Source organism: Cebus imitator, unplaced genomic scaffold, assembly GCF_001604975.1.
Source record: "Cebus imitator isolate Cc_AM_T3 unplaced genomic scaffold, Cebus_imitator-1.0 Scaffold159, whole genome shotgun sequence".
NCBI lineage: Eukaryota > Metazoa > Chordata > Mammalia > Primates > Cebidae > Cebus > Cebus imitator.
This window is the reverse complement of record NW_016107474.1, coordinates 2,362,469-2,374,925: the sequence shown is the minus strand read 5'-3', so window position 1 is coordinate 2,374,925 and position 12,457 is coordinate 2,362,469. Positions and strand designations below refer to the sequence as shown.

The 12,457-nt window shown below is 44.8% G+C and overlaps 2 protein-coding genes across 4 annotated transcripts in view; one reads left to right on the top strand and one right to left on the bottom strand.

Annotated features, from left to right (window-relative positions):
- USP10 (ubiquitin specific peptidase 10) overlaps nucleotides 1–12,457 on the bottom strand; it is an 85,888-nt gene that overhangs the window by 55,690 nt on the left and 17,741 nt on the right. The gene's annotated exons all lie outside the window — the stretch shown is intronic.
- On the top strand, nucleotides 4,824–7,759 carry LOC108314652 (protein C19orf12 homolog). Its single transcript, XM_037743915.1, has one exon. The coding sequence runs from the start codon at nucleotides 5,956–5,958 to the stop codon at nucleotides 6,319–6,321; it is 366 nt and encodes a 121-aa protein (XP_037599843.1). The 5' UTR covers nucleotides 4,824–5,955; the 3' UTR covers nucleotides 6,322–7,759.

Genomic DNA, 12,457 nt, shown 5'->3' with positions numbered 1-12,457 from the left:
AGCTTTACAGAAAACTTTAAAGGAATATCTCATTTTGACCTAGAGAAAAATCATTAACAATTACCATGTGATCCATTTCCAAAGCTAAAGAGAAACCACTTTTCAAAATCTTAACTTTATAAGGGGAGAAAAAGGGCCAAAAAACCATGGATATGATGAGAAGGTATTGGGGCAGGTCATTCCTTTAAAATCCACTTTTAGTCCCCACTCCCACCATCCTTGCCCCTCAAATAGATCACCTGTGTCTAGTGTGAAGCGGACTCTCATTCTGCCTTTCTTAGGCTCTCCTTTCTGCTCAAACTGTCTTTTTGGACAGATTTTACTAAGAACCACCTATTTGCACTCAGTTTCACTTTGCTGTGAGTGACAGGAAGTCATGTTCCTGGGGACAAAAAATGATCTCCTTTTAAATTTACATGCAATAAAATTAAAAAGACTGGGCCTGGCACACTTGCTCATGTCTGTAATGCCAGCACTTTGGGAGGCTGAGGCGGACAAATCACTTGAGGTCAAGAGTTTGAGACTGGCCAGCATGGTGAAACTCCATCTCTACTAAAAATAAAAAATTAGCCAGGCGTGGTGGCGTCCGCCTGTAATCCCAGCTACTTGAGAGGCGGAGGCAAGAGAACTGCTTGAACCTGGGAGGAGACGGTTGCAGTGAGTCAAGATCACGCCACTGCTCCAGCCTGGGCGATAGAGTGAGACTGTCTCAAAAAAAGAAGACTGACAATACCAAATGTTGGTGACGAAAGAGAAGCAGAATTCTCACACACAGCTGGTGCAGATATAAAATGGCATGGCCGCTGTGAAAAAGCCTTGCAGTGTCTATAAAATAGAATATACGCGGAGAGATCCAAGACGGCTGATTACTAGCAGCTCAGGATTGCAGCTCCCAGTGACAGCACAGAGAACGAGAGGACGCCGCACTTTCAGACGCATTTTTGTTGCTCCCAGACCAGGAGATTCCCAGCGAAGGAGGCCCAGGGGTCGCAGCACGACTCTTGTGGCTGGCGCGGCAGTTCTTGGTGCAGAGTAAATGGGACTGGGTCCCCTTTTTGGTCGACGTCTGGAGCTCCGGGAAGGCAGAGCCGCCTATTCAGCTGATTGATAAAGGGACTCAAGAAGGAAGTCAGACAGGAGATTCCCGGGCAGAAAAGCACCACGTATCTTAACGCCACTGTCTCGGCCGGCGCAGTGGGTCGCTCAGATTCCGGCGCTGGGGATCAACAAGTGGGACATCCACTCAGAGACCTAATTTGAAAGTCGGTAATTACAAAGACGACAGGTGGATAAATTTACAATGATGGGAAGAAACCAGCGTAAAAAGGCTGAGAATACCCAAAATCAGAATGCCTCTCCCTCCACAGAGGATCACAGTTCCTCATCAACAAGGGAGCAAGGCCTGATGGAGAAGGAGTGCGTTCCATGAACAGATTTAGGCTTCAGAGGGTGGATAATAAGAAACTTCTGTGTTAAAAGAACATGTTCTAGCCCAACGTAAAGAAACTAAGAACCCTGAAAAAAGGTCTGACGAAATCTTCACGAGAATAGACAATCTAGAGAGGAATATAGGTGAATTAATGGAACTGAAGAATACGAGAACTCCCTGAAGTATGCACAGGTTTTAACAGTCAAATTGATCAAGCAGAAGAAAGGATATCAGAGGTTGAAGACCAACTTAATGAAATGAAACGAGAAGACAAGATTAGAGAAGAAAGAGCAAAAAGGAATGAGCAAAGTCTCCAAGAAACATGGGACTATGTGAAAAGACCTAATTTACGTTTGATAGGTGTACCTGAATGTCATGAAGAGAATGAATCCAAGCTGGAAAATATTCTTCAGGATACTATTCAGGAAAACTTTCCTAACCTACTAAGGCAGGAAAATACTCAACTTCAGGTAATAGAGACCACCACAAAGATACTCCTCAAGTAGAGCAACCCCAAGACACATAATCGTTAGATTCACCAGGGTTGAAATAAAGGAGAAAATTCTAAGGGCAGCTAGAGAGAAGGGTCAGGTTACCCATAAAGGGAAGCCTATCAGACTCCCAGCAGATCTCTCAGCAGAAACCCTACAAACTAGAAGAGAGTGGGGGTCGATATTCAATATCCTCAAAGAAAAGAATTTTCAACCCAGAATCTCATATCCAGCCAAATTAAGCTTCATAAATGAAGGAAAAATAAAATTTTTCACGAACAAGCAAGCACTCAGAGATTTCATCACCACCAGGCCTACTTTATAAGAGCTTCTGAAAGAAGCGCTATACACAGAAAGGAACAACCAGTATCAGTCATCCCAAAAACTTACCAAAAGGTAAAGAGTATCTCCATAATGAAGAATCTATATCAACTAATGGGCAAAATAGCCAGCTAGCATTAAACGACAATATTAAACTCACAAATATCAATATTAATCCTAAATTTAAAAGGATTAAATATCCCAATCAAAGACACAGACAGGCAAATTGAATAAAAAGTCAAAACCCATCGGTTCGCTGTATCCAGATCCATCTCATAAGCAAGGACACACAAAGACACAAAACAAAGGGTTGGTGGTAGATTTACCAACCAAATGGAGAGCAAAAAAAAAAAAAAAAAAGAAAACAGGAGTTGTAACTTTCATCTCTGACAAAATAGACTTTAATACTAACAAAGCCTAAAAGAAACAAAGAAGGGCATTACATAACGGTAAAAGGATCAATGCAACAACAGTAGTCAATGATCATAAATATATATGCACCCAATATAGGAACAACCAGATACATAAGACAAGTTCTTTTTTTTTGAGATGGAGTTTCACTCTTGTTACCCAGGCTGGAGTGCAATGGCGCGATCTCGGCTCACCGCAACCTCCGCCTCCTGGGTTCATGCAATTCTCCTGCCTCAGCCTCCTGAGTAGATGGGATTATAGGCACGTGCCACCATGCCCAGCTGATTTTTTGTATTTTTTAGTAGAGACGGGGTTTCACCATGTTGACCAGGATGGTCTCGATCTCTTGACCTCGTGATCCACCCGCCTCGGCCTCCCAAAGTGCTGGGATTACAGGCTTGAGCCACCGCGCCCGGCCAAGACAAGTTCTTAATGACTTATAAAGAGACTTGGACTCCCGCACAATAATAGCGGGAGACTTTGACACCACATTGTTAATATTCAACGGATCAACGAGATAGAAAATTAACAGAGACATCTATGACTTGAATTCAGACCTGGAACAAGTAAACTCAGTGAATATTTATAGAATTCTTCACCCCAGGTCCACAGAACATACATTTTTCTCAGTATCGTATTACACCTATTTTGAAACTGACCACATAATTGGAAGTAAATCACTCTTCAGCATTTGCATAGCCTTTCACAGACTTAAATGAAATATTGGTTGGCTGTTTGTTATTTTCTTCCCTTATTCCTTCCTGTCTCCTCTGTTAAGCCCGATTATCGGCATAAAAGAGGTTTTTAATACCTATTTTTAGATTGTATTCCAGCCTGGGCAATAGAGCAAGACTCCTGTTCTCTCTCCCCCTTTCTCTTTCTTTCAAAATAATAATAATAATAATAATAATTAATAAAACAGAATATACGTTTACACATTTTACCCACAAGAAATGAAAACCTATGTCCACACAGACACTTGTATGTGAATGTAAACAGCAGATTCATTTATAATAGTCAAACAGTGGGAACAACAAAAATGTCTATCAAGAAGTGTGGAGACAAGCAAACTGTGGGACATCCATAAAGGAATACTACCCAGTACTGAAAAGGCTGGAACTCAACACTCAACACGGCTGAATCTCAAAAAAGTTAGGCTGAGTGAAAGAAACCAAACAAAGCTGAGCACGGTGGCTCATGCCTGCAAGCCCAACACTTTGGGAGGCCAAGGCAGGTGGATCACAAGGTCAGGAGTTCAAGACCAGCCTGGCCGTATGATGAAACCCCATCTCTCCTGATAATACAAAAATTAGCCAGGCATGGTGGTACACACCTATAGTCCCAGCTACTCAGGAGGCTGAGGCAGGAGAATCACTTGAACCTGGAAGGTAGCGGTGGCAGTGACCTGAGATCGTGCCACTGCACTCCAGCCTGGGCCGAGCGAGACTCTGTTTCAAAAAAAAAATAAAAAAAAGAAAAGAAACAAAAGAGTACAGTTTGTATAATTCTGCATCAATCTAATTCTAGAAAAGGCAAACTTTCTTAGCCTACAGTGACAGCAGCAGACCACTGCCTGCCTGAACACAGTGGGGATTCACGGCAAAAGGGCATGAGGAAACTCTGTGGGCAATGGAAAAGGTCTGTATCTTGACTGTGGTAGTAGTTACTACTTTGGCATACACATTTGTCAAAACTCAAACTGAGATGGGCGTGATGGCTCACACCTGTAATTCCACCACTTAGGGAGGCCAAGGTGAGAGAGGATCACTTAAGACAAGTGAAAGACCATCCTGGACAACACAGCAAAACCTCATCTCTACAAAAATTTTTATAAAAATAGCTGAGTTTGTAGCACTTTGGGAGGCCAAGGCATGTGGATTGCCTGACCTCAGGAGTTCAAGACCAGCCTGGGCAACACAGTGAAACCCCATCTCTACTAAAACACAAAAAATTAGCCAGGCATGGTGGCAGGTACCTGTAGTCCCAGCTACTCAGGAGCTGAGGCAGAATTGCTTGAGCCAGGGAGGCAGAGGTTGCAGTGAGCCGTGATTGCGCCACTGCGCTCCAGCCTCGGTGACAGAGCGAGACTGTCTCTTAAAAAAAAAAAAAAATAGCTGGGCTTGGTGGCACATGCCTATAATCCCAGCTACTTGGGAGGGCTGAGGCAGGACGATGGCTTGAGCTTGGGAGATGGAGACTACAGTGAGCTGGGATCACACCATTGCCTGGGAAAGAGAGCAACACCTTGTCTCAAAAACAAAAACAAAAAACTTCAAAATGCAAACCTGAAATGGGCACATTTACTGTATTAAATTCTACTTCAGTAAGACTGACTTTTTAAAAATTGTGATGCACAATCTACATAAGGCATTTGAAGCAGTACCATCATCAGAGTTCTTGAAGACCAAGGGCCAGTTTTCACCTTTCATTTACGGAAGAACTCTTCAGCACACTCTACTTGTCAGCATCCACACGCTAGGATTTTTAGTTTCATGTTCCTTGGTCCAAAGACATCCCGGTGCCCCACACACCTTAAAACCTGCATGGCCTTTCTATTCCGCGTCTGTTTTCAGTGGACAGTGCTCCGCTCTTCATCACTCAATCACTTCAGATTATTCTTGCCTGGCTCAACCTTTGTTACTGCTGAGCTTCTCACACCACGTATTCAAACTCCACACACAGACAATTACTGCCAAAAACAATGAAGCAAAACTACAGTGTTTCACTAACCAGAGTGCTACATGGGCAGAAATTTGTACGTGCCATCTGTTCCACAGGATTTTTCACTTAATAACATATGCTGGAACCAGACCAACAAAAGCCCAGCTACTGAAGGCCACCTGCCAGGAAGGAAAGCATATCGCTACAGCAGAGCTTCGTGTCAAAGGACATCCATGAAAACAGACGCCTGACTACAGAAACGATTTTCCTCTGATTTGCTGGCCACTGTCAACAGTCTATTAAAATATCCTAGAAAATATATAAGTACTTAGATTAGCTGGTAAATATACTCCTCTCCTTCCAGCTTTAAGATTAAGTACGAGCGCCAGGATTGCCACCGAGGCCTGCGAGACCCTCCGTGGGGCCGGGGCTGGGACCAGGGCCAGGGAGCCGGGCAAGGAGCGGGGTGGGGGACAGCAGGGTCCGGGTCGCGGGCGCGTCTCCATCTCTGTGTGGGCTGTAGCCGCCTGTGACTGCTGAGCGCGCACCGCTGGCCTTCGCTCCCCCAGGTAAAGGCCCGCAACGATGACCATCATGGTGAGGACATCGTGAAGCTGCTGTCCTCTTTCTGGGGAGTGGAAGATGAAGGCAGTGGTCAGGCACTCCGGGCAGGGTGCCCTGGTCACAGGGGCCGTGGCCTTCATCGGGGGTTTGGTGGGTGGCCCACAAGGACTTGCCGTTGGGGAGGCTGTCAGGGGGCTGTTAGGTGCCTGGGTGACAAGTAGAGAGTTTAAGCCAATTCCTCAGATCATAATGGAGCTGCCCCCTGCTGAGCAGCAGAGGCTCTGTAATGAAGCCACAGCCATTAACAGGCACCTGGAGTGGACACACACCATGCAGCTGACCATGCTGGTCATGGGCAGGGAGGCCCTGCAGCAGCAGCTGCTGGCCATGCTGGTGAGCTACGTCATTAAGGAGCTGTGGGCCGAGATCCAATATGACCACTAGGCCACACCCCCAGGGAAGTGGGGGACTGGATATGACTCTGTGACTCCGAACAGGTGGCTTGGGAGTCAGGAGAAGCCCAGTGGATGCCCCTGGGGAACCTCCACATCATCAGTGTACTACTAGCAACGTCCTGCTGGAGAGGCAACCTCCGTGCACTGTCACATTCCAGATATTACATACGAAGAGGCATATGCCAGTGGCATGTGCACTGACGTGCCATCACAGCACTGTGACTGGCCTCCTCGGTGAAGATCAAAGGCCTGCCTGGCACAGGTTTCAGTGGCATCTACTGAATCCTCTCACCCGCATGGGTCTGGGGAAATGCTCATGCTCAGCCAACGGTCTGACTATGCCTCATTCTCCCCTGGAGGTCTTCTCATCTTGGGAGATGACTCCTCTTCCAAACACCTGCTGCAGGACTGGAGGCCACCCCTCTGCGGGCCTTGGGGTCTCAGAGCCTTGGAGCAGCCCATGCTGGAATCACATTTACCTCCTAGTGCAGCCCTCTCCTACCCAGGGACCGCCAAACGACCCCATGGAGGGGACGGGCGGCCTGCTGAGTGAAGCCTCAAGCACCAAGTGGACTTGACCCCGGCCCCCACTAGCTGCACACCTAGACTCGCCCTCCCAGGGGCTCGCTCTTCCCATCTGAAAAGTCATGGCAGTTCTTGAGGTTTACTTCTCAAATGAAATATTCTTAGTAAAATGTACAGGCATACCTCAGAGATAAGGTACAGTAGCATTATGTCTAAAAAAATGTACAAACCTTAATTTAAAAATATTTATTATTCAAAATGCTGACACAGAGACACAAAGGGACCACATGTTGTTGGAAAAATGGTGCCAATAGACCTGCCTGATGCAGGGCTCCTACAAACCTTCCATTTCTGAAAAGACACAGCAACTGCAAAGCATAGTAGAGAGAGGTATGCCTGAATCGCTCTTGCTGAAGTGGTGTGATATAAAACATCTCTAAGGAATGTTTCCACCCTAAAAATTTCCCCAGTACAATCAGCTCTCTGTAACTCTGGGTTCCACATTTGGATCCAACCAGGCTTGGATAGAAAACATTTGGGGAAAAAAAAAAAATGCACCTGTACTGAACACATACAGACCTTTTTTTTCCCTGGCCTTATTCCCTAAACAATATGGTATAGCATATTTACACAGCGTTTATAGTGTATTTGGTATTATAAGTAATCCAGAGATGATTTAAATTATGCAGGAAGGTGTGTGTAGGTTAAATGCAAACACTCTGCCATTGCCTATCAGGGACCTGAGCATCCTCAGATTTTGATGTCTGAGGGTGCAGTCCTGGAACCCATCCCCCATGGATACTGAGGCATAGCTGTACTGTGTGTTTTCACTTTGCTTTCAGAACTACAACCTGAGTGTGATTGATTACAATAAATGTTTTTCTAAAAAGTCAAAAAAAAAAGACTGAGTACAGAACTTCCCCCTTAATGACTTCCTTTGTTGTTAAAGGAAACCAAGGTTACTTAGAAGGTTTGGTTGAAGAAGTAAAAAGCTGCAAAATTACTATCTGCTGAAAATAAAGGAATGCAGAAAGATGTATGATAGTTATGGAAGTAGTCCACTGTTTACTTTCTCAGTTTAACTTTCATCTAATGATCTGTGGAAACATGTCCTCCGAAGATACACATTATGCAAGTATAGCTTGCTTTACCAGCAGAAATCCTAATAGTTTGCATTCCACTCTTTAATTATATATTTAGGTTCAGGGATATGGTGTGAAATCTTTAACTAAAAAGCTGTTAACTCCAGACTTCAAAGTCCCCTTTATGGGACCTGCATATCCTGGAAGAGATTTCGTTTGCCCCATCAGCTCCCTATACTCTATTATCCACATAAAAGCAGATGAACAACCCCCTGCGGTACTCACCTAGCAGAGGAGCGGGCTAACTCATGCTGGACAAACGCCTAAGACAACAGTCCTCGAACCTGGCCACACTCAGATTCAGGGCATACTCAGGCCATACCTGCAACAATTCTGGCTTCAGTGGTCTAGAGTGGAGTCCAGGCCTCATTCAGCATTTCCAACACTTCCTGTGTGATTCTGACTTAGAGTCTAGAATCACTGTGTAGGAGCATTCCCGTGATCCAAGAAAAAGCTCTATGACTACAGGCAACTGAGGAGGTGGGAGAAACTAGCAGAAAACAGGAGGAGCAGCAGGGCTACTTCTCGATTCACTTATGCTCCCCAATTAAAAAGGAAATTATAAAATAATTTGAGATAATTATTCACTTTATAAAGCTGATGAACAACATCCAGAACAGATGTCTTTAAAATGGAAACTCTTTTAGTGCTTTTAAGGGCTTACTAATTAACAACTTAACAAAAGCAAAAAAACACACAACGAAACTGGCTGGGCATGGTGGCTCTCACATGTAATCCCAGCACTTTGGGAGGCCAAAGTGGGCAGATCTTTTGAGGTCAGGAGTTCCAGACCAGCTTGACCTACACAGTGAAAATCCTTCTCTATTAATATACAAATTTAGCTGGGCGTGGTGGTGGGCATCTGTAATCCCAGGTATTCAGGACGCTGAGGCAGGAAAATCGCTTGAACCCAGGAGGAGGAGGTTGCAGTGAACTGAGATCACGACACTGTATTCCAGCCTGGGCAAGAGAGCAAGACTCCCTCTCAAAAACAACAGCAGCAGCAACACCTAAATGTCAATCAGAAGAAAAAAAATGTGTTGGGGGGGTTGGCGGGACAGAGTCTCACGCTATTGCCCAGGCTGGAGTACAGTGGTGCAACCACAGTTCACTGCAACCTCTGCCTCCAAGGTTCAAGCAATTCTCCTGCCTCAGCCTCCTGAGTAGCTGGTATTACAGATGCGTGACACCATACCCAGCTAATTTGTCTTTTTAGTAGAGATACGGTTTCACCGTGTTGGCCAGGCTGGTCTCATACTCCTGATCTCAGGTGATCCACGTGTCTCGGCCTCTCAAAGTGCTGGGATTAGAGGTGTGGGCCACTGCACTGGCCAGAAAAAAAACTGTAATGCAACTAAACTACAAGAAATCTGACACAAAAATTAAACTCCTACCAAGCACAGTGGCCCATACCTGCAGTCCCACATCCTCAGGGAACTGAGGTGGGAGGATCCCTTGAGCCCGTAACTTCGAGGCCACAGTGAGCCATGATTGCACCACTGTGTTCCATCTTGGGTCACAGAGCATAATCCTGTCTCAAATTTCTTTTGAATAAAAGAAATTTCTTTTGTAATTAACCTCATCTCTCATTTGCTCTTTCAATTCAGTGAAATCTAACTTTCACTATCAACACTCCACCTTCTCAAAAATAACCTTCCAATCCAAGGTTTTCCCTTCTCAACAGAGTCAAGTCTCTGAAACATCTACAACTCATAAGACCACTTATCTTCAAATCTCTCTCTCATCACTGTTCTTCCCACCTCTTAAGAAACTTTGAAAATACCATAAATTATATATACCCTTTCCATCACAAATACCCTAAGGTGATCACAAATGCCAAATTTCTGGGACCAGCTAAACAAAATATCAAAACGTTTAGAAAAACGTCATTTGGCAAGAATAACAACTGAATGAATTAAATTAAGCATTACGAGAAGTAATTAATCCATACTGAAATCTCACACAACTGAGAATCAGAGAACAGGACTTCGATGAATCAAAGGCAGTAGAAGCGCTTTTCTAAACACACATTATAACTCAGGAAGAAGATTCCTAAGAACTGATTCATCTCCTAGTCAATTCAACAATTACTAAACAGCACAGGCCCTAATGATTCCACCTGCCTGGGTATCTGCAATCACCTAGGTGGTGGCCTCTTCCTATCTATCTAATAACATGCTTGGACCTAAGAGACTCTCAAATGCTGACAGAATGGCTCAGAGTCCTCAAACAGCTTGTCACCAAGCTAAATCGACATTTACTGAGCACCAATAGCATAAAAAGGACATTAAAAAGCATTTAAAAGCCAGGCATGGTGGCTCACGCCTGTAATCCAAACACTTTGGAGGCCAGAGCGGGCGGATTACCTGAGGTCGGGAGTTCAAGACCAGCTTGGTGAAACCCCATCTTAAAAAAATAAAAAATAAAAAAAAACCATTTAAAATGTTGAAGCAGTATGTCCTGCCTTCAAAGAACTGGGGTCAGGGGAGGGAAGGAGGACATACAGCTAGGGCATACTGCGTGTCCACTATGCTCTAGACATTGATAAGGGCATTGAATCAACATATTTCATTTAATCTGTACGTCACTTCCAAAAGGCAGTGATTCCTGATCTTTTTTGGATGGCGGCAGACCTCGAGAAACTAACGCAAGGGAATTAGGCCCACCTCTAAAGAATGCATGTACACACATTTCTGCATATGATTTCAGAACTTCACAGACCCTCTGAAGCTCCTGAAGCCCAATACTACCTACTACTCAAAGTGAGGACCCCAGGCCAGCAGTCTAGGAATGACCCAGGAGCTTAGACAGCTCTCAAGGCCCACCCCAGATGGACTGAATCCAAATGTGCATATTCACAAGACCCACAGCTGTTTCTCAATGGACTGTGACATTTGAGAAGTACTGCTATGCTTAATCTCATGTAATCCCAAGGTCCTACTGTGAAGGAAGCATACTGCTATCACAGTGACTGTTCCTATGGGTCTGGACTTCTATTTTAAGTTGGGTAACCATTTATCATCCAAATTAAAAGCACATTTCAGAGTGAAAGGATCACAATGATGAATTATGCTTGGATGATATGTCTAGACCAGGACATGTGGTCAGTCCTCTAATTATAAGGTGTATATAAAGGTAGAATCTTAACTCTTCAGCTTGCTGTAATGGGCATCTCTGCCTACCAACCCTGTGCACCTCAGATCCCAGTTACTCTGCACTTACTCATTATTCTGCCCATAAGCCTTCACGAAGGCAGCTCCCTCTTCCCACCATGCTCCGAAGAAGACCTACTTGCCTTTCAAACCTCAACACAGGCCACACCGCCGCAGGAAGTGGTACCAACCCTATTTCTGCCAAAGCACTGTTCACATCTCGTAATAAGACTCACTGACCTCTGTCTCTGTGAATGAGCTGTTACCTCCTTGTGTCACTTCCGGATTTCGTCCACTGAAGCACAATACTTAGAATCTACTAAAGATATGCTGAATGATGAAGATGAAAAAACTTTAAAAGTTCAGAGACACCTAGGCGGTGGCCTCCTCCTATCCACCTAGTAAAATGCGTGGACCCAAGAGACTCTCAAATGCTGACAGAATAGCTCACAGTCCTCAGCTCCCCCTCCCAACTACCACTGTGCTTCCTCTCTCGGTGATTGACATCCCATCCTTCCACTTTCACAAGCCAGAGATCCAGAAGTCGTCCTGGACCTCTCTCTCTTCCTCACCCCCACTTCCTCATCCCTTGCCTGAGATTCCACAAACAAAATGGAACAGGATTGGAACTGGGGCTGACCTCAAGGCATAGACACATTAATAGTTAAGCAACAATAATATTTACAGAAGACTGTAAGATACAATCAGACAGTACAGAAGATTTGCCAGAGAGAAAGGACAATCTTCCAGTATGAGTCCAGGAGAAACTGGCATACGGGAGAGACATTACGCTCACGTGGGACGTTAATGAATTGGCCAGCTACCCTTCCTGTGGGATAGTGGTCTCCCAGTTCAGAGGTCAACACACACCCACCTCCAGGCCACAGGGGAGCCCCACCTGGCATACCACCCTTCTAGAAACAGTGCTCTGGTCCCGGGATGACCCAAAGGACATGGAGCTCAGGACACTGCCTAGAATTCTGGGATGCACACTTACTCTCTCGGTCAGGTTGGTGTGACACAGGCTGTGCCCAAATGTGAAGCCTGCAACTGCTGTGGCCATTCTGCCATCTTGGGGGAAACTAGCCCTTGGGTAATACAACACACAGAATGAAAAGATGAAGACATGAAAAGTGAAAAATGAAATGAAATCAGGTCCTCAAAACTATAACTGAATGGCTGAATTAAACCAACTCTGAAGCCTGATCTGCCTCTGGAATTTCTAGTTACATGAGCCACTAAATCTCTAGTTTATAGTGTAAACCAGTTAGACAGCTGAGTTCCACTTTTTTTTTTTTTTTTTTTT